This window comes from Egretta garzetta, unplaced genomic scaffold, assembly GCF_000687185.1.
Source record: "Egretta garzetta isolate BGI_Z169 unplaced genomic scaffold, ASM68718v1 scaffold15, whole genome shotgun sequence".
NCBI lineage: Eukaryota > Metazoa > Chordata > Aves > Pelecaniformes > Ardeidae > Egretta > Egretta garzetta.
The window spans coordinates 1,373,955-1,399,665 of NW_009259798.1; the positions used below are offsets into that span (position 1 = coordinate 1,373,955).

Below are 25,711 nucleotides of genomic sequence, written 5' to 3' on the forward strand. Positions count from 1 at the left end.
GAATGCGCCTCATTACTCCGGGTGCTGCGCTAATAATGGAATTTACCTGGGGGGCAGGGGGGACAACTAGGCAGAGTAATTTAGGGAATTATGGTCTGTTACTCTTTTGTACCATCATCCTATTCCCACACACCTTTCGTTCCCTCCCCGCTCCAAAACATTACACATAAATGGCCAAATTCTGGAAGTAGCAGTATGGGAAGAGATGATGCTGCATTCAGTATTATTAAAATTCAAGAGCTGATGTTGCGGTTTCACAACTCATTTTTGGCACAAAATGTAGATGCAATGAACAAGACTTTGAATTTGCCCAGCTTGATAAGACATGAGAAAGAGCATTCAATAAATTAAGCTATCATCTGGATACAGGGCCCAGACACTGTTCCTGTAAGGAAAATGTGACAGCTTTCTCGACAAGTTGCAAAAGGAAAGAAACAAGAGAACGGCGTTAGCTGACAACGCAGTGCAAGCTCAGACAGCGCTCCAGAAGACAGCGGTGAAAGCAAACTCCTAAATGAGCAGGCAGAGCTGACTGCCAACATGTCAGTGCCGAAACATTCTTCCCAGAGAATGAGAGCACTTGGGAGTTAAACACCTTCATGAAACAAAGGATCAGTAAGCAATGCATGGGAGAGGGGAAGAAATTATGAAACCAAAACACCGATTAAGAAGCATATGAGTTTATGTAGAATCCTGCCACACAATACTTTGACAGCAATTCAAAGTGACTGCAGGAAGAAAACAGAGTTGATACAATTTTTTTTTTTTTTTTTTTTTAAAAAGCAATGCATGTCAATCGAAGCACATAATCTGGACAGCTTTATTGTAGGAACACTCATTGCGCACACTCAAAGAATGAACAAAAACATGGAAGGTGGAAGATGTACCATCAGAAGCCTGGAAGTAACACGTCCTTTTTCATAATGTCATATCCTGTCTAGCCAGGACACTAATACAAGTTAAATATTTTCAAAAACCCACCAACATGGGAAACTAAGAGGTAGAGGTTTAGGAAAAAAAAAAAAACTCTTAAGTGATCTGGGGTGGGGAGGAAAAAAAAACAATCAAAAAAAAGGGAAAAAAAGCAGAGCAATGTATTACTACAAAAGGCTCCAAAATGGGGGGAAACAGTAATACTAAAAGCAGCCTAAGAACAACAGAAAGCAAATTATGATGTGGCAGCACACAAACTAACGTTCTACAGCAGGACAAATCCCTCTGCATTTCTAAGAGTGTAGCTGGAATACTGCAATAATAATGACCATCAGCGAAAAAAACCACAACAGATTGGAGAATTTCAAGAGATAACAAAAGATGCATAATTTAGATGAGAAGATTTGAAGCCATGGAAGAATATCAAGTGGCTTTTTTTTCTTTTTTATAGAAACTGGCTATTTTTTCTTAGGTCATTATTAAAGTGAAGGCATTAGCTCAAGTAGTTTTAGTTATTAAGAAGTCCACATGTCAGGTTAACTATGAAAAGTTATCCAGGATAATTTTCATAAAACGCACTTTGTTCAAATATGAAGCGAGCTCATTTAAGAGCAGACTATTTTAAAAGTATGCACTAGATTTGAGAAAGACACTTCTAGCACAAGATACTTACGTTTAAAGTTTAGCCCTTAAGCGATTACATGGAATTGTTACAAGTCAACAGTAAGTGGTTTATAAAATGTAATTTTATTTAATGTTACTTTGCTGTTACAGAGGGCATAACATTTTCACAAGGCTTTTTTGGGACTACAATCAATGATTAGCAACACACAATAGTGGTCCAAACTCTCTAAATAACAATCACTGGACAAACTTGACACCTTCTCACATGTGCACAAACCTGCATGGAAAAGTACTAAATTTTGTACTTGGACATGTGAACTTCAATTGGTTTTCCCATTCCAGTGTATTAAGAAATGACATGCACTTTAGTCTGCCAAAAAGCACTGCCTGTACCCCGGCAGTAACATGCTGCTTCTAATACATAGTAAAGTGAATACCAGAACTACAAAGGCAGGAGTGTAAGTGAACTTTTATTGGGAAGGGATATCAACTTAAACAGCAGCAACTGAAGATTAAGAGAAGCCCCTGTTTTTGAACACACAAGCTTCTGTATTACATGATACAGGAAGCAACTCAATTTGTCATTTTCCAAACTAGAAATGCTCAACTTGATCTGGCCCAATACTTCCATATTCCTACTGAAAAAAATACACAGTAGCATGTGAAAGTCAATTATGGAAAGGAAACCCTGCAGAATAAGAAGGGAATGTGGAGAATTAAAAGCTATGTGGAACACTCTTTAGTTGCAATTAACTACATTTTCATATCTTACTGCATACAAAACACAGTCAACTGGCAGGAACTGGTTCAGATTTGTTTTTAAATACCAGGTACACTTTAGTCCGCTACATAAGTGTTTGGAAGTTACTTATGTTTATATGAAATGAAGCTATTAATACTTTTCTACAGCAGTAACCGCACACCAGGAAGGCCAGGACAAACACAAATCAAGGAATGGAGTTTTCCCAAAGCTGCAGTGTGAAAAGACTATAAATTGATTTCCATACACATGGATGGGTTTTCTTTGCTATAGGAAATCCAAGTGGAGCTATAAGGAATGGAGACGTGTAAAAAGGTTTCTTGAGAAGGAAAGGGAGAATGACGCCCCACGTGCAGTTTAGTTTTCTGCACCTTCTGCAGCATCACATTCTTCTCCTGCACTGTCTGATGTCCATAACTAGAAAGAAAAGAAAAACAGTGTCAGCTCTCAGAAGTGCAGCTTTTCTTCCAAAAAGGGACAACTATTAACTGTACAGAAATTATAACAAGTTAGACTTAAGGATGTCTACAAAGTACCGGTGCACTGGAACTGTACAACCCTGGCTTCCAGTACTTGCTTGGAGAGAGATAAGAGGAAATGGTTCCCCATGCACAGGGCACAACTAGCTATGCACCTCAGGAATTAGAGGCAGAGCAGTGTTCTAAACAGGTCCAGACTTTTGTGCTTAATAGCGAGCTATGTCATTGATACTAGATCATTCAACAAGTCTGGATGGTAGCTTCATGAGCAACATCAATTTCAAAAGCAGCGGTCTGAATCCTGAAAGGGAAGATGACCATTTTGGTTATTGAAGCTAGGCATTTTGTAGTGCTAATAAAAGACATTTCTACTGAAGGAGTGTTGCAAAATAATAAATGTTGCTGTAATTTTAAATGCAGTGAAAATCCAGAGAGGATATTCCCTAAAAAAAAAAATGCCTTAAATCCGTATTTTAATAGAACCTAGTGGTTCCATTAGGCACTTTCCTGAAACAGTTAATCATTAATAACACATAATCAAACGTCAACTGATTTTATTCCTAATACACTGAAATTCCAGATCTTTTCTTATAAGTGAAAAATCAGGAAAATGAATAAAGCAAGCTGCACTGGATTTACAACAGGAAAGACACTTTGTTTCTGAGGCAGTCATCAAAAAGTTTGAGTAAGGATCCCTGACAGATCACATGTTTTTGACTCCTTGTAAGTTAGCTTAGTGCACCTGCCCCCCCTCTGCTGAAAAGGCCAGCAAACAATGGAGAGTGTGAGCTACCCAAGCCGTTATTCTAGATTACACAGCATGAAGTTGCTGACATCAACTTACACTACATTCAAACCAAGTTATAAAAAGGTACAGTAAGGTAAATAGCCCGAATCAGCACTATGTTTTGCACTAGAGTGAAAGAAGTGTTTTGTTTCATCAGAAATTCAGTTGAACGATGCAGATACATGGCTACACAACCAGATAGCACATAAAAAGACAACTTACTGTTAGGTTGTCTCTAAGCAACTGCATGATGAGAGTACTGTCTTTGTATGAGTCTTCGTTCAGTGTATCGAGTTCTGCGATAGCCTCATCAAACGCCTAGAACAATTAAATCATCTTTAGTCTATTAACTGATCATTAAACAACCAGAAGATAAACCTATCAGTAAAGGTAGCTTAAAAAAGAAAAAGAAAACCAACATTAGAAGTTAATGACCTGAATTGCTTTATTTGAAACAGAAGAATAATAAAGGCATAATACAAGCTTGCAGTGTTGCTGAACGTTTAAGTCACATTGTAAATCCAGCCTGGTTGTACCCCTTTAATCCCACTAACAATATGAGCTTGGAAACCAGATACATTAAATAGGATAATTTCCTGCATAAACTCTAGGAAATAGTCATTCATATTATTTTAAGCATAAACTCTATTCTACTGTCCCTGCAGGCCTACAGAAGAAAAAATAGTAACTTACTGTCTTTGCCAGCGTGCAGGCAAGCTCAGGATTGTTGAGAATCTCATAATAAAATACAGAGAAGTTAAGAGCTAGACCCAAGCGAATTGGATGTGTTGGCTGCATCTCCTTCTTGCTGATATCAAATGCCTCCTGATAAGCTCCCTGTGAGTTTTCTATTGTTTCTGTTAAAAGAACAAGAAATTAAGTTTAGTTTTTTATTTGTTCGTTTGGTATTTTTTTTAAAGATATGACTATTTAAAGTACTCCATTAGTAGGAGACTGAACAGTTCTTTGCTAGGCCTGCTCTCAGCAAAACACTGCACTTACTTTAATCAAGGTAATGATTTCAAACCCATTTCAGTACAGCTGCCACACTGACAAAACACAGGGAGCAAATTAAGCTACTACAGAGCAAAGGTATTCAAGAAACAGATAAACACAACAGAAGTTAGTAAACACAAACATCCAAGGTGACTACATTTCCTCAACGGCCTTTGATACTTTAGGTACAAAAAAAATAAAATTGCGCATTACTTTTTCTACAGAACTCCTGCTTCATTCCTTGCACAGGATGGACATTCTCATATGAGTCGGGTGTGCAGAGTAAAGGTGGCTACTGTCTGTAAGGCCCTACACGTCTTCTTGAGAAGGTCTGGAAGGCATGTACTGCATGCTTCTGAAAAACTGAAAGTCTGGCTCCAGAAGTTGGGTGTAGACAAGATAAAAACCTCAAGGTCGCGCCCAAAATAAATGGGAGGAATACCACAGCGAAAAGAGGTTACCAGGTCAGAGTGAGTACTTTAAGAGCACTATATATAGGCTATTCTGGATTTTCTTCTGATAGACAACCAAAGGGCCAACAGCCACCCTAAACGTGCCTGCAGAATGGAAGGAGACCACAGGAAAAGAAAGGCCATTGTCAGAGCTCAGAATATGGCTCTCGGGGGGTGGGGGGGGCTAGTACTGTGATTGCTCTGAAAGTGCTGGAAAAAACCAAGAGTTTGGTAGGTAAAATCTGTGAAGTATTCAAAAGAGTCACAACACAGACTTGGGTTTTTCACTATTCACACTGTAATGAGTTGAGAACAGGTCAAAAAAGGCAAAAACCCTAGTAAGTGCAGCAAGAAATAAACTAGCTTATAAGTACATAAAATATATTTGAAGCTGAGAAAATAAACAGAAGCTTAGAGGTGGAACATCAGAAAAGCTTCAAGTGAAACTCCTAGAAGTTTGTGAGAAGTCAAGCACAAAAAGTATGCACAGTGATACCCAGAAGCTGTAACTTCCCAGCAGAACACCAAGATCTGCTCATAAGATTGTCCATCAGTCCCCCTTCTACAGCAAGCACCCATATCACCATGCATATCCCTTTAAATGCAGTCTTTTTAGCCAAGATAAGCTGTTTTTTCTCTGCTCAGACAAGCCCACAGATTTGTAGCTGTTGCTCAAGACAAAACATAAATCAGATTATCTTTGTGAAAGCCAAAGATGAGTTCCCTGCTACACTTGGACCTGCTGTTGTCATTCCAATCAGGTAAAGGGTTAAGAATTTCTGAATGCGACTTATCAATGCAAAGACTTTTACTCCGTTTTGTATATTTTCATCTTTCAACTTAAAACGCTCTTACAACACACGGAGACTAACAAAGACTTTCTTTAAGTGAGAATCAGCTCTGTCCTCCCACTTTGCAATTCAATTGGTTTAAACCAGCCAACACTGTCAGATGCCTACCATGCCCAACACCAAGGGACAGTCACTGCAGCGCTCTGCCTGCTCCAACAGTCCATCTTCTTTCTGTGTCACGGCATCACTCCAGGACTAATTTTAGTTTATTATGTAGAAATCTATCACTAGCTTATGCCATACCAAGAGTTTTTAACATCACAACAGGCACCTTGCAAGACAGTTCTAATACTTAATTTAATACATCCTCTAAACAGAAAGTTAAAATCCTCCCCCAAAATGCTTCTTGAGGTACTTACAACCACCTATGCACATGTTCTAACTTCTAGGAATGTTCTACATTCCTAGGATGCCCAGTGTCAGTTGCTTCTTTATAAACTTAGGTGGCTACAATGAAGTCTGCCTCACACTGAAATGGTTAGAACTTATAGATCAACAGGACTCCCTCATGGAGTAAAAAACGTTGCAGAGACCCGTTTGCTCTTCCTCACCAACTTTATTTTAGTAACGAAATACAAACAAACAACATTAAGTATGTTAGCAGACCTTCACCTAAATTGTTTTCCAGAAGCTCTGAATAAGCATTATGGAACAACTATTCAGAAATTTAGGGCAGATGACAAGAACACCAGCTAAAATTCCCTGGCACACTAGACTTAAGGTCTATTCAGAATTTTACTCTCTGTCTGTAAGAACAGTGGAGATTTTCACCTGAAATGTAATTGTTCCCACCCAGCTAACTCACGTGAATTCAGAGTAAGATACTGGCACATGTACGCCATTTACTGTTCCCTCGCCTATGGCCCAAAACTGAAGTTCATTAGCTATTAAAGACCCGAAGACCACAAGGTACTTACGTTTTCTGTCATCACCACAGGCAACTTCAGCAAGGTATCGGAAGTAATCTCCCTTCATCTTCAGGTAGAATACCTTGCTCTCTGGATTAGTTGCATTAGCTATTAAATATTTGTCCAACAGCTCCTGAAACAACAACAACAACAAGAGACATTGGCATATTGCACACACTATTGCAGCTAAGTTAAATCTATTTTTCTTCTCTTCAGAAAGTTTGTAATGTTTGACTCAAATGTTTCCTAAAAGGAAAACGGAGTTGAGGGCATTTTAGATAGATGCACACTTATTTAAACAAACTGTGTGAAGGCACAAAGCTAGAGACTACGTTAAGGTGATCAGTCAGCCATCCAACCGGGCTGCAGAAAAAGTCACAAGAAAAGGTTTACTGGCATATAGCTTCAGGACCAAGTTCAGTTTCAGGATATGCACTTCTCATTTCAAAAACGTTGCTGCAAATGAGTAAGCTTTTACTGGAAAAACGAAACACTATGCAGAAAGTTTCAAATCTATTTGTAAGTAAGAACTTATTCCCACTTCACAGGAGAAAAATAAAAACAAGTCTGCTGTTTTTTTGTTTAAATTGCATACTCTAGACTCATGATAAAGAATCTCCAGCCCACTTACCACAGAATGCCAAGGATTCGAAACCATCTAGGTGGTAACCAGCCTCACCAAACTGTACCAGCTCTTTGCAAAGCTGTAAAGTGGCACCTGCCCCAGCGCAGCAGGGAGGCAGCCTTCGTGTCTGCCCTGCCTCTCCCAAGAATGGGAAGAGCTATACAGTGCTCCCCAGCACACCCTGAGCTGCTGCTGCTAGTCAGCTCCCCTTGCTCGCAGCTCTCCTACCTGGTCACCAGAGGGACAGGGAAAGGTTCACAAGCCTCCAGCAAGAGGAGATAAGTCTCTCTCCAGGGCTGCCATGCCTCCTAGCTCTTCCAAGATAGGCGTGAAGACGAAGGAGAGAAGAGGTACAGGATTTTCCCCCAGTGAAGGGGGTACTTCACAGAACTGACAAGGAGGAGAGCCGCTTCTGGCTGACCTCCTTGTCCCCGAGCCCTGGTGATTTTACCCAACTCATTACCACAACCAAACCATGTTCTCTGGAGTTGACAAAAGATGTGAATAAACAGTCTCAAGGAAACCCCACAATACTTGGAGCAACTTTATGCTAAGAATTTAAGTGATAAAGATCTGCATTCAGCTACTTGGAAAATAAACAGGTCATAAAAGCAGCAGAAAGTTTCCACAAAGCTTGCAAACTGTGGCTAGTTAAGTCAGATTTTTGTTACAGGAACAGGTATCCAAATTCATGAAGCAGCTACAAAGAAAACGTTCAAGGAACTGTAAGCTTTCAGGGCAAAACCCCTTAGCATTTTAATTAGCAACTGTAGCACTGTAATCAAAACAAGCTAATTTTAGACACGAACCTACTCCCTGTGCATACCACCATACCATTATTACTTCCTTTAATAATCAACGGTAGCAGAGCAAGCCAGCTGAAAGCATTTACTCATTCCAAGTCCATTTGAGGTGCTGGCAATTGTTTTAAACCAACACTTGTAGTAGGGTACTTCTAATTGGGTGAAAAAAAGATTTTTTGCGTCCATGCAGCATGCTTACCATGGATGTAATACTGCATATAGGTCCACAGACAAGCTCCCCTCAGAGATCCCCCTACCAGGGCATTAAGAAACAGCAAAGAGTTACAAGTGCTCTTATTACCACCCCAGAGAAAACAGCAGGAGGGGAAGATGATACCCAGCCTGACATACCCTTCCACGTACCAAATCAGAAACAGGTATTTTTTTAGGACTCTGTAATGCTAGAAAACCACTGCCAAAGACTAGACACTGGCTAGTATGGCATAGGAGTAAGTGGGGAATTTGTGTAACAGTTTAACACAGTGAAGCATACAAGGGCTTGAGCAAGCATATGGAATGCTCATGGGTGTTATGGAAAGAGCAGCAAAACCCTAGATATGTTTCAAAACAAGAGTTAAGACATAGTAGGCAGATGGGTATTAAAACCCCATATTGATACCGTTACTTTGCATGAGTCATTCCCGTATTAGAATGAGTTATTCCCACCCTACAGGTTTCTGCAATGAGAAAAACTTCACATTCTGGCCCAATGCTTTTCTCCTGTGACAGAGGTCAATGCCAGCCATAAAAGCACAACACTACACAAACCAGTTTCAAAGTCTCAGAGATGACAATACAGTAACCTCAAGTTTAACACAGAAGTTTGATTTTACAAGAAACCACCCAGAATGATGAAAGTTGACCGGTAATGCACCTACGTTGAGAAAGGTTCCTTTGATCAGTTACGATCAAAGAGTATCAGCCTCTAAAGGCCATCCCAAGGTTGGGACTGCATTAAGCATCTGAGATGCAATTTACCCATGTGCTCAGATTAGATGTGAAAAACTGAGTCACCATCTAAGGAGCACTGACCAGACAACCAAGAATGGTAATTTGTATGGGATTTTAAACCAGATATCTGACAAAACTCTCTCTGATTTTTCTTTTAAATGCTGAAAGAGAACTTTTCAAGATGGTACAACTACATCAACAAGGGAACAAGCAAGCATTTTTCTTCTATGCCTTCCAAACACCTAAGGATTTATTGTAAACTTAGCACACAAAAAACATTACTGATCTTATCACAAAATTCTGACTTTGGAGGCAGCTCTAGCAGTAGAGCACCGTGAGTAATTGATGTGGCTTGCTTTGACTTAAAAATACCAACACCTGGGAATCTAAGGTACACTAAATAATGTTCACAAGAGAGCTTTAGCGCATCTCATTTAAGCCAAGCTTTCCCTAGACCATTGATGTCCACTTTTTTTTCAGATGGGGTAGGCCACACACTTCTTCCAGGAGCACAAAAGGATTTTACCATGGCCCCAGCCCTACCACAAGCGCTGCAGCCTGTGTGTCAGTCCATCCTGAAGATGCAGGTATGAAAACTGGTGGTTCCGTGCAGATTTCTGAAAAACTTAAGAGAAAAAAGCAGATGCTGGGAGGGAGCCATAGTTTTTCAGACAGCAAAGAGTGGGTTACATACACTGCTTTATTTCCTAGGCACTCCTCAGCTGGATGGGCTGAGCTGCCCAGTCAGCAGCTCCCAACTCCTGGTTCATCTCGAGGACCTCCTTCCTAATCTTTACCACAGCACACGGTAAGGGAGAGATCTGTGCCTCTATCAGCTAGGGTGGAACATCCTCACTCTGGACTTTATGTATCCAGTTTTAGTTTTTTGGTTTTTTTTTTTTAATAGCCTTAAATGGAACAAGATCTCATTTATGAATCATGTAGGATAGAACAGAATACAAACAGACTTTGAGTAAGGCTAATTATTTATCTATCCAGACATTATCTTTCAAATCAATAATGTATTTGGTACACTTAGAGAGCCATTCATCTCAGGACATTATCATCATTTCTTGGAAGGCATCCTACCCTCCCTCTACCAGACAAAATGTTGGCAGGGCAGTGAGAGCAGATAGCACAGTAAGCTAAATTATTTACTTTACACTGTTGTGAGTCAGTAACAGCCAGGAAAACTCAAGATTTCCTACATCTGTTCTCCATCTTTCCCCACTTGGGTTTTTCTACCTTTCCATCAGACAGCAATCAGCCAGGAATCCTCATGTTAAACATTAGCTGATAGTACATAAAATGAATACAGGCAACCTGAGCAATGAAGCATACCTCAGCCAACCTCAACACTTTACTATGATAAATATTACCCAAAGAGAGACAGGCACTGCCACAGGTATGATTCTGTGATGAAGTCAGCCAATACAGTAGACTGCTATCCATGTTCACAAAGAGCAAATAAAAAAAACCCCTCCCAAAGTCCCCTGGGAGGCAGTCCTAAAGGGCAAAGGAGCCCAAGAAGGCTGAACGCTCTTCAATAAGGAAATACTGGAGGCTCAAGAGCAGGCCATCCCCATTTGCCGAAAGATGAGCCATCAGGGAAGAAAACTGGCCTGGCTGAACAGAGAGCTTTGGCTGGATCTCAGGGAAAAAAAAAAAAAAAAAAAAAAAAAAAAAAAAAAAAAAAAAAAAAAAAAAAGAGGAAAGTCTATGAGCTTTGGAAAAAGGCGCAGGCATCTCAGGAGGACTATGAGGATGTTGTGAGGTCACATAAAGAGAAAATTAGAAGGGCTAAAGCCCAACTAGAACTTAAATTGGCCAATTCTGTGAAAGATAATACAAAATGTTTCTATAAATATATTAACATCAAAAGGAGAGCCAAGTAGAATCTCCATCCTTTATTGGATGCAGGGGATACCATAGTGACAAAGGATGAGGTCAAGGATGAGGTACTTAATGCCTTCTTTGCCTCAGTCTTTGACGGTAAAGCCAGCTGTCCTCTGGGTACCCAGCCCCCTGAGCCAGAAGACAGGGAGCAGAACAAAGCTCCCATGATCCAAGAGGAAATGGTTAGTGACCTGCTTGGCCAATTAGACATACACAAGTCCATGGGGCCAGATGGGGTCCACCCAACATTACTGAGGGAGCTGGTGGAGCCCCTTTCCATCATCCACCAGCAGTCCTGGATGACTGGGAAGTTCCACTCAACTGAACGTTGGCAAATGTGATGCTCATTTACAAGAAGGGCCAGAGGGAGGATCTGAGGAACTATAGGCCTGTCAGTCTGGCCTCAGTGCTGGGCAAGGTCATGGAGCAGATCATCTTGAATGCAATCATACAGCACGTCCAGTACAACCAGAAGATCAAGCCCAGTTAACGAGGGTTCATGAAAGGCAGATGCTGCTTAATAACCTGATCTCCTTCTATGACAAGGTGATCTGTTTAGTGGATGAGGGAAAGGCTGTGGATGTAGCGTACTTGGACTTTAGTAAAGCCTTTGACACCATTTCCCACAGCATTCTGCTTGAGAAACTGGCTGCCCATGGCCTGGACAGGCATTGTCTTTGCTGGGTAAAAAACTGGCCGGATGGCTGGGCCCAAAAGGTGGTGGTAAATGGGAGTTAAATCCAGTTGGCAGCCAGTCACAAGTGGTGTTAATCAGGGCTCAGTGTTGGGGCAGTTCTTCCTCAACAACCTGGATGAGGGGATTGATTGTGCCTTCAGCAAGTCTGCAGGTGACACTAAGCTGGGAGGAAGTGTTGATCTGCTTGAACGTAGGAAGGCTCTACAGAGAGATCTGGACAGGCTGGGTTGATGGACAGAGGTCAGTTGTATGAGGTTCAACAAGGCCAAGTGCCAGGTCCTGCACTTGGGTGACAACAACCCCATGCAACACTACAGGCTTGGGGAAGAGTGGCTGGAAAACTGCATGGCAGAATGAAAAGGGGGTATTGGTCGACAGCCAGCTGAATATGAGCAAGCAGTGTACAGAGGTGGCCAAGAGGGCCACTAGCATCCTGGCTTGTATCAGAAATAGTGTGGCCAGCAGGACCAGGGAAGTCATCCTTCCCCTGTACTTGACATTTCGAGGTGTGGCCTCACCATGCTGCATTGTTTTGGGCCCCTCACTACAAGGAGGACATTGAGGTGCTGGAGCATGTCCAGAGAAGGGCAACGAAGCTGGTGAGGGATCTGGAGCACAAGTCTTATGAGGAGCAGCTGAGGGAACTGGGATTGTTTAGTTTGGAGAAGAGGAGGCTGAGGGGAGACCTTATCGCCCTCTACAACTGCCTGACAGGAGGTTGTAGTTAGGTGGGTGTAGGTCTCTTCTCCCAAGTAACAAGCAATAGGACAAGAGGAAATGGCCTCAAATTGTGCCAGGGAAGGTTTAGGTTGGATACTAGGAAAAATTTCTTTACTGAAAGGGTTATCAGGCATTGGAACGGTAGACGAGGTGCTTAGGGACACCATTTAGTAGTGGACAGATATGGTTGGACTTGATCTTAAAGGTCTTTTCCAACCAATAGATTCTATGAAACACACCCACCACTTGTTTTTCAGAGAAAGTTATTTATCAAAATACAGTTGCCACTGTCATTAAGAACTTGTGCCTGTTCTTACCACCTTCTAAACCAAGACCTGAACAACCAGCAATTATGTGCTCTACTACATCAAATGTGCCTCAGATGCTGCCATGAAAAGCCACATGATGTTCAAGCTGACAGCCTGTTGGTGGGTGACTCTCAGAACCATGAGTAGTACAGAGATGCAGGAATCAAGACTCTGTCCTCAAGGCAGACCCTCCGTGCCCTGGAGCGGTTGCATTAGGATCGGTGTGCACTGCAGCAATGGCTGGCACCTGCTGCTTCTCCCCCCAGATACATTATTCTCAAGTGGCACACTGGTCCTTCTGTGGGGTGACAGGATTTCCCACCCCACTTATCATTAGCATTGCTTGCCCATATCAATTTAGTTCTACCTTCACAGTGTGCTGTGAATACTCTTGCCATCCTAATAGCATCATATTCTCATATATGATATTATTTTCCCCTCCTACAGAAGGCAGACTTATTTATTTAGCTATTAAAAGAGATGCCAGCAACAAAGGGCTACTGGTCCCTGGAACAGATCCGCAGCTGCCTGAAGGAGCCATGGGGAGCCTGGCAGCAATCCACTTTCTCCTTTAAAGCTGAATTTTTTATTTTATTTTTTTTTAATTTTCTCTCCATTGGCAGACTTATTCCTTTACATGCCAAGAGAAAGCTACATTTCAATTGCCTTTATGGATCCTTCTCCAGTTCTACCTTTGTTCTTTCCCAACTGAGTAACTGTCCTTTCTTAGTCTCTTTTTCCCCTCTGCTTAAGCAGGAACAAGGGTTGAACACGCCGCTGTAATTTCAGACCACTGCAATTAACCTGAGCCAGAAATACTCAGTTTAATTCATCTGCTCTCGTCACTTCCCCATTATTCCAGCTTTATGAAAACCAAGCCCTGAAGGAATATGCCAGCCATATCTTTACTTGAAGTGCCTGGTACAGACAAAGCAGCTCCCCGAAGACACGGCTCCTTCATAATTGTTTGTTGTGTATGCATCCAGCCAGCCTCTCCTCACGTACACCACACACACATCCCCTGCAGTTCGTGTACCAGTCCCACTCCACATAGGCATTCTGTTATCTGTTTTCAGGACAGCCCCTTCTTTTAAAAGCTGACATCGCAACAGAAATTCCCACCAACCTCCCCCATCTAAGCCTATTTTAAAAGGCAAGACTGACTGAGACATCAAGTTCAACCACAGTGTACACAAGTATTTTCCGTACAATTTAACTATGTGGTAGGTTCAAGTGGCAGAAAAATACCACCACTATCTGATCTGAGCTGTTCTCTCTTCCCACATATTCAGCTATAAAGAACCCTGACAGCAAAGATGAATTAAAAAAAAACTTGAATACCAGATTGACCCTTGAGCTGCCTCCAGCACTTGCACCATTTAGAATTGGACTTCAATAAGATAAGCAAATATATAAGTCTCCACATATATACCACTACCATTAGCTAATAGATATATTCTTCACACCTACCCATTCAATACCAGAGGATGAATGTGCGATCAGCAGATAATCTCTGGAGCTGACCTGGTTAATCTAGTTTAAGGTCAATTTCCAAAGCAAGCTAAAGCTATCATGTGCCTAGGTACCAACAGAAGTTCTCAGTGTGGCAAACTGAAGTAACTCAAAATATTTACAGTGCCACCATCACTCAGATGTCAACACCTACAACATGTTTGGGTCACATCACCAGCACCAAGTTATTTAATGTTATACTATTAAAAGACTGTTCTACATTGCCATTTGCATTTCTCACCAACTTAATACTGTACATCGTTACTTTTGCTCTACCAGGAGGAAAAAAAGTCAAACATAAAAACAACCATCATAAGCAGCAATGCTCTCCGAAAGTTTGCCCCTATAAATATAAGCTGCTGCATGATCTTTAGCAAGGAGCAGTGTGTCAATGGTCAAAATTGCTGGCATAGAGTTTTGTGAATAAAGTTTATATAAAGTTTGATTTTCAAGTCAGACTGTTTCAGCAATATTCTTGAGCCTAAGGCCCATATATCTTACTTCAAATTGATTAAATACCTTCTTCCAACACCATTTTCATCTTTCAGACATATGATTTTAAATGCTATTCTTTAAAAGCAAGCAACGTAACAGTTTGCGGGAAGTAATTTGTATGTGCAGGTTTTAGTAATTTAAGACAAAGTCCTCTCCTGGGCTTTAACTCATATGACACAAAAATCTATTCTCTACAGAAAATAAAATCCAATAGTATTACTCTTTTTTGGTACAAAACCAAACTAATCAATATCAATGCATATAATTGAAAAAAGTTAATTCCTCCTCACCCCATGATGGAAAAAATTCAATGATAAAAAGGAAAAAAAAAAAAAAAAAAAAAAAAGGTCTTTTACCAGCCTGAACTTCCAATCAACTGCTCAGCAGCTCTCTGCTGTCCAAGTGCTTGTCAGACCTGCCAGCAGACGAGGTGCTACCACTCCATAGGGTACGGATTTTCACAGGTCTTACAGAGACTAGATTGAGTCTTATTGCTGTTTCCTAGGTGTTCTTGCCCTTCCTGAGCTGACACAGAATGTTCGCTATTTCGAGCTTTTAAGTGCTTTTGGGTTTGGTTTTTTTTAAGGAGTGTTGAAGCTAGCCACCAGAACAGATGTTACATGGGTGACAGCAAGTAACTCTTAATTACTTAACATTGTACTTGCCTATAACAGCATACACTTGCTGGCCAAACCCCGCAGAACCAAATGATCACATGCAAGTGAAGAAACCATTTCGAAACAAACCTATTTTGAGACAAGGTTCCTTAAAAATAATGCACATGCACAGAGTACATATCAACACCACTTTTTTTAGCAAGTTAACTCACCACCCTGAACATGGATTCAACATCACAGTCCCATGTAGAAGATGAGCAGCTTGTATCCAACAGGCACACTATACGAAGTGTGTGACATTACATAAATTCAGCCAGGGCTGCAGTGTTCAAAATACTTGGAAAAATTCTTCAGTCTCTATTTCTGAAGGTCCATCCAGCTCCAATATGAGAAAACACACCTACTAGCAGCACTCAGAAAAACAGTTTCCACCGTAACTGCAGTCAAAAAGTAAAGCTAAGAAGTTGGTGAGGCAACTCAGACCAATATATTCACTTAATATAACTGTTAAATGTGAATTTAAACACATTAAATGTTCTGAAGTGTTTGACAGCACAGATGATCAGTGTAGGCTCAGACCTTTCAGCAAGGCTTCTACTCACAAATGACTGCCTGTTTTAATTGTCTAGTAAATTGGTATGAAGACTTCTCAACTCTTTCAAGTTTAATCAGTGAGTCCAAAGTCCACAGTATGACTCACTGCAACCTAAGTGTGTTTTAACATTCAGCAGTTGTTTTCTCGACAGGAAAGGGAGAGTCCCCTGCTGCAGCAGTAAGATCACTTTACTTTTCAAAAGTGTAATTCAGCACAAGTAAGTTCTTCATCCTTCTGGATTCAAGCTCTATGCATCAACTCCTTTTGGGAGAACATTAAATAGTTTTCATACAGACCTCTTAAGACAATTAGTATTTCAGTTTACACATTGAGGAAATTCCAGTACATGGCCTTAAGATGACCTGACAAAGCACTGTCAACAGCAGAGACGAACGTACCTGGCATGGAAACGGAGAGGGTGACCTAATTCGTCTTTTCCATTTAGTTCTGAGTCTTTGTCTACATAGTTTTAAAAACTGGCAGTCAATATTTAGGATTGGCCCTGAATGAAGTATCTGGAATCCCACTTAACAGATGCATTGAAAGCCTGAGCTGCAGCACATCTGCCCACACTATTCCCACCTGGGGTTGAGATTAATTTCATGTAGAATTTACTTTCACTGCATACATTTGTCCTAAAACAAGAAGTTAGAAAGTTCTGTGGTCCCTAAAGAACTATGTAAGTCAGGAACTAGAAGTGTGTGGAAATGCAAGTTCTCCTTTCTATAGATTTTCATCAGACAAAACCAACAAAGTTTGGTAGTCAAAGAATTACTCAAGCTTTTATGGAAAAGCCTCAAGTTTTCCAGTTTCCCCCTGCCAAATGTAGAAATGAGTCTTCAAAAAAAAAAAAGTCATTCCCCTTTTCAATAATTATAAATCTTTGCTGAAGTAATGGCCAGACAACACAGCCAAAAGCTTTCAGGAAAAGTTTCTTGGTATCAGACAGATTTATCTCAAATTGATTCTAACATTCTTCTATGATTGCATTTTCCGTATTTCTAATTCTTCAAAATACTTCAAGTGTTATTTTCCTCTCAGTAAACATGCATTACTGACATTAAATTCTTCCCTTCAGAATCCTGACTACCCAGAAGTTTCTTCCAGCAGCCTCCATTTGTGATCTTCCATAATATGACAGAATCAAACAAAAAGGTCTAAATTGACATTTAAAAACATTTCTGTGCTCTGAGGCTACAGAAGCCCTGAAGGCATGATTAAGTGATTGACTAAGATATATCTCGACTAACAATACTCAAAATGAACAACAGGACACAGGAGTTACATGGGTTTAAGGTATGTTGCCCTCGTGCAAATAACTGATTTTTAAAGCCAGCCTTTCATGTTAATAAATAAACTCTGGAGGGCCTAAAAGTTCCACTTGCTTCAGTTCTGCTCTCTGTTTGGGAGCTCTAGATCAGAGGCTTGTGATCACTGAAATCCAGCAAGATAATGGAACAGATGCACTTTCTTCCCATCGCTCAGTGCAGCTGAAGAGCCTCTTGCATTGTCCAATTTCACCTCGAAGGAAACCCAGAGATGTATTATTTCATTCAGTGTATTAGGAGCGTGCCAATAATTTGTTACTCCCCAAACAAGACAACCCCGCAACAATGAAGTCTAACCTTCAAGTCACAAAAACTAGAAGCCAACATTTTAGATAACCTTGTTTTAACAATTTCTCACAGCAAGCGAACCTTTACTTTCTTGCTAAGGCCCTGCTACCTACTTCCATTTAAAACAATTTCTGCTTACAAGAATTTTGCAAGTGTATTCAACTCCAGAACATATCTTCCTGAAGAAGCTTTATCCAGGAAACACGAGGCTGTCAGTCTGATAAGAACGTATGTAGTGTATTTAGAAAATCTATAATCAGAGCAAACGGAAAGTTTTCTGTTTCCAGAGCCTAATATGACTCCTAGATCCAACTACTTCAGTGGATGGATCGTATAAATTGACAGAATAAAGATTGCTAGAACAAGGAATAAACCTTTATCAGTGTTAGAAACTGGTAAATCAAACCCTCAATTCCTTTAACAAATTAAGAGGAAGGCATAAGCAAAATCACAGCTAATTCAGGACTTTCTAGTTCATAGGTCTTTACATCTGATGTTTTGGTGGGTACACAGAACCACAGGATGTGAAACTCAGCACTTACATTATTTTTACTGCCTCCCATGTCTAAGTGCCCAGTTCACATGAACTGCTACTCAGATGTACAGAGTGAATTAGCAAATGACAAGCTTCCAAGTCAGCTGCATGCTCAGCTGGAGCATTCTGATGTTGGTTCCAGCATCCTGGGACCCAGAAAGGATGAGGACCAACCTGTAAACATCAAGCCTTGGTAGAGCTATATGGAGTGAGTACCACAAATGCAGCGTTCAAGAACTGTCTTACCTTACCTAGTCAGCCTGTGATAAGATTAGCTTCAAGTTTATGGTCAAGTACAAAAGCACTTAAACACAAACAGCAAGTAACATCTAGGGGCACGCTAGGCCCATCATTCTCAAAGACCAAGAGCATAAAACTAAAAAAAGGGGTAAGATCCACACAAATAAGAAAATATTGATTAATCAAGAACACACCTTCACCTACCAAACTTATGAAGAAAGTATATCCATGTGCTTTTACTAGTTGTGCATGTCATTCTGCCCTGCCCCCATTTTCCTCACTACCTTCTTCTGAAAACCAGGTATCTCCCATTACCATGCTAGTTAATCCATAGCTTAACCTCATTTAAAAAAAAAAAAAAAAATATTATTTGGCACTAGACATAAATAAGGCTCTGGCTACCCCATTCTCAACAGCTGGTCACCTGCATTGATATTATGATTTCCTATTTTCAATTACTCCACATACTGCTTCTCACAGGATGTTAACGTTCAGGACAGGCTTTGCAGAGCTGTTAGGAGCTATGACTTTGCAGAAGTGCTGTTCTCTGGTGGTCATTTCTTAAACAAGAAATTGATGTTCAGGTTTTTCTACTTTCAACAGACGTAAGTTAACCCTATTCTCAGCTTTACCTAAAGATGGAGATATCCATGCAAATCAAATCAGTGATCTAAACTCATCCCAGCAGCTTCTGAAAAAGACTGCACACACAAATAACATAATGGGGCAAGTTTTCAGAACCTCAGGCAGAATACCTTGCTGCTGTTTATCTTGCATCCTTCACTAGCTTGCTTGTATGCTTTAGAAGTTCAGTATCCAGTTGCAGGGGGAGGGGGCAGCAAGCAATGACTGCATGGGATGGGGGCCTCAGCTACCATCAGAACTCCTTGAACTATTTTTAGTTGGGCTTCAGGAATCTCAGTGCGTTCTAGGCTTTGTTTCTGCAAGTGTTAGTCCTTCCTTAGAAACGGATTCAGTTTTCCTTGCACAAAAGTATAGTATTCCAGCAGCAGATTCTAACAAAGGGCAAAAACTGATGCAAGAGAAGGTACAACTATGAATAAGTCAAGTTCAGATAATGAATTTAAGTTTCAAGCATATTACACTAGAAAAGATTCATGCTTAAAGTACCACAATTTTTATCACAAATGTGTTGACATTTGGTAGAAGCTGTGCTAAGCTGTGCTAACATAAAGGTGAACCAACCCTCTCCCCACATATGACCTTTCAACAAAAAGATGATTGTTATTCCGAATTAAAACATTCATTTAACATTCACTCCACAATTCTGGATTTGCCAAGAAATAACATTCCCAACTTAAGGTCTGGCTTTGAGTCATGAAGTAGCTAGTCCTTTTAGTTACTTGAAAAGGACGAGTCGATAGCCTTTGCTTTAATTCACAAAAGGTAAAAAAAAAAGTAATACTTGAAACACTATCCCAACCACTATCAGGACAACGAACACAAGTCCAAAAGTAGCATTAAGTGATTAGTATGCCTGACCTTCAGAATAAAACTACATAGCTCCCAGTGTCAAGACTAATATCCTTGTACTCAGATGCCAGTTTCACCTCTACAACGCTACCTATTTCTGTATAAGCTCTGGCCGTCCACTGATGATAGGAAAGCAAAGAATTAGAACTCACAAGACATGGAACTCTAGCAAATTGTTCATATAGCAGCATCAAGCTGATACTTACTGAATCTGCCAAATTTCTGCATGTACAATAAAAAACAAGATTTCACTTTTCTGTAGGCCAAAGGTAACATTAGGGAAAAAACAGCGCTATGGTCAAAGCTTATTTATCATCTGACATCAGATATTTCAGCTGACATAAGGAATCTATTTGCTGCTGCAAGAAAAAAAAACAACTTCATTTTCAATGAAGCGATGAACTACTGCTGTTGAGAAAAGCTGCTTTGAACGCTTCCTTCTAGTATGGGGAATTTTGTTTCTTTTAGCGACTGGCTTTAGAACTAGATCTACAAAATGGATAAAAATCAGAAGCATACAGAGATTCTTACCCTTGTTTTTATTAGCATTTATTGTTTTTTAATTATGCAAAGCAGAAGTAGCAACAACATTGCAACCTTGGGGGGGGGAGGAAGGAAGGAAAGGGGAGCTGGCAAGAGCAACACGCTAATACATGCTTTCAACAATTAACACTGCAATCTCACAGAAGATCAAACATTTACAAGCATCCTCTCAACCTTAAGACAGTAAAAATTGAAATAAGATACACATTACAGCTCAAGACTATTTCATTGCAGGCACTGCCGCCGGGTACAGAAAGGAACCAACAGCACAAATAATGTTACTGTCAGTCCACTTTTAAAAGCTCACGATGCCCTTGCTCATTTCTAGAAAAACAGAGCAACATGGGCTCAACAGCGCAACATAAAACTGTTTACAGAGGACATCATAACAATAGATGCTTGGAAACAACTGAAAACCCTCATATATATAACTTTTCTACGCAAAACCTTAAAAGCATATTAAACCAAACTTTTACATTTCAGCTAGAGACATAAGGAATAACCAACCATCAAGATACAGTTGTTTCCATGCCCTAATGATTTTAGCCATTACATCTTCATCAAGTTTTAAACTGTGGGCAAGTTGTTATCAAATTTCATCTCTATTGCTCTGTATAGAGCTCCAACAACATCAGGACCTAGAAACTGAACATATGTAGAACCCTACTAAATACACACCAAAAAACCCTCAAATTGCAGGTGGAGAGTGAACTGCTTCCAGGCAAGGGCTGATGTCCTGCCTTTCTTTACGCTAGTTCTCACTAAAGAATGAAGGAGTCTGAATGCAACACGAGTTATTGCTATGCAAAGGGACTGAGGCTCTCGGAAAACCCAGCAGTTTCATCTCCTCCCCCAGAGAAGTTCCAATTCAAAAGTGACTTTCTTGAAAATCTGATGTCACTAAACAGCAGAGTGTATATATAACAAAGCATTAGTCTTATATTGTACATTCATCTTCAAAGTTTCAGGAGTTATTTCATGAATTACATCGAAGTTGCTGCTGCACCCATCCCTTCTGCATTATCTAGTGTCCCTTTCTTGAAATCACTCCAAGCATATAAAGAAACATGAACTTTGTGCTCAGAGAGCATATGAAATAACATAGTTCAACTTTACCTTGAAAAAAAGTTAAGTTACCAACCTGTGTCTTTATTCCAGGACAAGAGAGTTTCAAGAACAGTTTTGACTGATTCATAAGGGATGATTCAACATTAATTCTCTACATTACCAAAAAATTAGTCAATCAATAAAAGGACTTCAATAAAACTTCCTAGCATACCTTTCAAATCAAACATTCAAGCAAGCTGTTTGACAAAGTCATACCGTTTCTTCATTAAAGAGCCACTCTCATCTGAAAGACCAGTCACAAAATTAACGGTTGAAAAGGGTTCAGATCACATCTACTCCTACTTGTAAAATGTGTTCACTGCTTGGCATGAGATGGAATATCTTACCTGATACTGATGGTGTTTTACATTAATTAAATAATTAGTAAAAGTTTTATTTTTATTTATGTATCTACATATAGATATCGCAACATAATTTTGGATGTTTGTATTCTAGTGGTGATTAAATTTAACTTCCTTATCAAACCATGCCTTAAAGCAATACTTTACTTAAATATCTTGAGGCATTCTTTACAGGAAAAGAAGTAATTGCAGACTCAGTGTTGCTGCCTTTTTATTAAAAAATTAATAGTATAATGCTAGCACCAGTATTTCTAAATTAAATTTTCTACAACAGCAGATATATTTCATTTTGGAAAGCTGTGCCATACCAGTAATATAAAAAAAAAGCCTTTTGAAAAAACTGTTAGTAGTATGACTAACAGCAGTCACACTCCACCCAACACATCCACCCTTGCTAAATCCAAATACTCCAGATGACAAGCAACCTTTCCATACTACTTGCCAGCAGTTGTTTCAGCTTTGCTGCCTTCCTAGAATTAAAAAAGGATCTCTGAGATTCAACTTCAGAGATCTAAAAAAGCTACAAGCAGTTACTATAGCATTAGTAAAGAAGAAATTATCATTCAAAGAAGAAGTCAAAACCACACTGTGGCTCAGCTTTAGGAAACCCATCCTTTGTAGTGCCTGCACATAGTGAGTTCCAACCTCTCAGATGCTGACTCATGGATCATAGGAGTGGTAGATGGAGGAGGAAAAGGAGAGAAGTAGAACAGAACGTAACTGCACATGGCCCTCAAAGGAAGAGTAAGAATCGGAAAGTTTGCAGTAGATAGCTGACATCTACCAACGGAAGGCACATCTTTGCCAGCAGGGCTGAACAGGAAAAGCACACACAGCTGTAGGTTTCGGTCTTCACTGCTTCCTGGGGCCTTCCAGGTGAGAAGGGGAGAGTTGCCAACCAGGTCATCGCTGAGAACAGAGAAAGACTAGAATGCAGGGAAAATTTCGGCTAGCACAGGAGCAGCTTGCTTTCCCTGCATCAGAGGTTTGTGTTAGCACAGCTAGCAGACTACCTGCTGTCCACCATTTGATGCGACTGGAATAATTTCTGTATAGACACTTGGTGAAATGGCTTGCTACCTCTATCGTTCAGAGACGTTCAATCTCCCTGTGGAAGCACAAGCTCCTTGTCAAGATGGCATGGCAACCAGTGTGAGATTTGATGCATAACCTTCTCTTAAGAACTAGGTTTGGTAAAAGGACAGGGGGAGATTAAGAAGTCTGAAGAGTAAGCTTTATGTTGAGGACCCAAGAAGTTAGTCCTGAAGTGGGGCCCTGAGTAGAGGAGATCGAGAGGAGTGAAAACTGCTGGCACCCCATCACACAGGTTCTAGTGAAAAACTTGTCACAGGAAACGGGAATCAGTGCCCTACACAAGTCACATCATTTTCATAAAGGTGAAAGTTTTACAACTTAACTACGCCTGTATCTGCAGAAAGAGCTTCTTTGGAAGACTCTTAAACGTGTTAAGGAACTAACTCAAGTGATTCATTAAGGTAATAAATTGCCAAATTATTTCCAAGCAAAGGTAACTCATTTTGACTGATTGATTTAGAAAAAAAAAAATCCAAAACCTAGGTGGCAGCATGCAAAGCAGCATACAGGTATTTTCAGCACAATCCAAAGAAGTACTCCTTTGTACGTAAGCCAGAACACTTAATCAAGAAGCAAATTCAGTTACTTGCAAACCAGACAAGCTTTAAATTGAGGTCTCCTAAACCAATTGAGGACACATTTACCTCAAAATTGTTTATTTCCTTATAAACTTGCTTTTTCCTGTTCTCATGTTAGTAATACTAGACATCAAAAAAAAAAGTAACCAAGAGCAAATAAACCACTGAAGATCATCTGCCATACAATTACTACTGCATTACATATGTGCAGCTTCCTGCAGCCACAAGTCCCTGGTCATGTAAGAACAGGGTTCAACAGCCTCCACACTGCTGACACACGTCTCTTCAGCTCCCACTACAGTGCAGCACAGTTTCACTATCGATAGCATCTGGAATTCTGTTGCTTGTACAGAAATGAATTCCTGGGCTTTGATGCATGCTCAGGGTGTCATGACAGTCTTCACACCTTGGTTTTACGTTATTCCATAATTATTACAAATTCATCTTAAAGATTCCCCTGAGAAGTCAGCTTGAATCTGACAAGGCCAATTTCTACATGTCTTTATTTCCTATCTTCAATATATAGGTCTTGCTTTATAAAATCATATATCAAAAAAATCCTCAAAATGTCTCTTAAAGACCCCTTGAGTGTATTTTTCTTCACGAGAAGTAAACAAAATGCACACCTAGTTACTTCAAATGTTTTTAACAGGTTATTAGCTCTGATCTGAAAAAACAAAGGCATTTTCTCATTTTCTTTTCAGCTTATCTCATGAATAGATAAGCTTACTAGCCACAGCACAAACAGGCACGAGGCTAAATTCTCTGCAATTACCTAGTGCAATACTGCATATGGATCACTCCATCCAAAAACATACTCCAAATAGACACTCAAATTGAACGTGTGTCTCAAACATCTCTACACGTATGGGGCCTACAGTGTAGTGCAGACAATCTTCCTCCTCACAGTAACCCACGTAACAGTTGCAGAAGTTACTGCACTGACTTCCCCTACCCCAGCATAACACTTCTCATGATGTTCCCCAGTCAAGTTCCCAGTCTTATTCCCCTGTACAGCAGCACACATAAATACTGTATTTCTTTCTCTTAAAAAAAAGCAGAAGAATGAAAGTCCCCACTCACCAGTACAGTGGTGCAGATGGACCTGAGCTCAGACTCCACCTTCTCCCGATAGTCCTTGATAAGTTGCATCTTCTTGTCACTGGTGTCTGTCTTCTGCTCAATGCTAGAGATGACCCTCCAGGCAGAGCGTCGCCCCCCCACTACGTTCTTGTAGGCCACTGAGAGCAGGTTGCGCTCCTCGTTGGACAGCTCAGCACCTTGCTCAGTTACTGCCTTCATGCAGGTGGCCATATCATCGTAGCGCTCAGCTTGCTCAGCCAGCTTGGCTTTCTGGATCAATTCGGTCTTATCCATGGTGGCTGGCAGTGGGGCAAGAGCGGTATAGTAGCAAAAGCAGGAGAAGCTGGGGACGTCACACTATCACCAGGAGAATGCACCTCAAAACCTGCCAGAAGAAGACAGTAGCCATGACACTAGGAAAAAACACTATAGAACATGACCTTACGCCACCCACCAAAAAACAAGGATCACAGCGAGTCTCACCTCCCCTTCCCCATCTCCCGGGGTGTTTCTCCTGGACGGATGGGACTGCAGCATCCTGCCCTTCCATGCAGGGCTAAGGGGAGAAGCACTTGTCTCAAGGGTCCAACCCCTAGGGAAACCACGGCCTAGAAACCCAACTGGGGAAGGCACGCTTAGCGCTAGCCAAGGGACAGCAGCCTTAAGACCAAGGCTGGAAATAACTATTTTTCCATCAGAGCAGAGCAGACTTTTTGTCCTCACGCTGCTTTGCTTCCACACCTTAGGTGAACATACTAATATGCTGTCTAACAGGGACCTGGAGAAGGATACCTAGTTACCACCCAGCCTGGGGGGGGCTGCCCAAAGCCCTTCCCCCACGCGCCACGAGCCCCGCAGGTGAGAGCCAAAGGCGGATGCCAAACCCGGGGCAAGCGGGAAAAAATAAATAATAAAAGGGAGGGAGACCAGCTCGTCCCTGGGGAGGCGAGGAAGGGGTTAAAACCCAACGGGCTGGCAGAGCGGGCCCGGGATCCGCCTCCCTCGGGCACCCGCGCTCCGCGGGGCGAGCGAGGCCAGGGGAGCTCGGA

The 25,711-nt window shown here is 40.9% G+C and overlaps 1 protein-coding gene across 1 annotated transcript; it reads right to left on the reverse strand.

Moving 5' to 3' along the window:
- Nucleotides 1-790: 790 nt before the first annotated feature.
- Nucleotides 791-25,167, reverse strand: YWHAQ (tyrosine 3-monooxygenase/tryptophan 5-monooxygenase activation protein theta). Its single transcript, XM_009639804.2, has 6 exons — nucleotides 25,146-25,167; nucleotides 24,663-25,047; nucleotides 6,800-6,923; nucleotides 4,277-4,440; nucleotides 3,806-3,901; nucleotides 791-2,734 (listed from the first exon to the last, which is right to left on the reverse strand). The coding sequence occupies exons 2-6, from the start codon at nucleotides 24,954-24,956 to the stop codon at nucleotides 2,675-2,677; spliced, it is 738 nt and encodes a 245-aa protein (XP_009638099.1). The 5' UTR covers nucleotides 24,957-25,047; nucleotides 25,146-25,167; the 3' UTR covers nucleotides 791-2,674.
- Nucleotides 25,168-25,711: the final 544 nt, after the last annotated feature.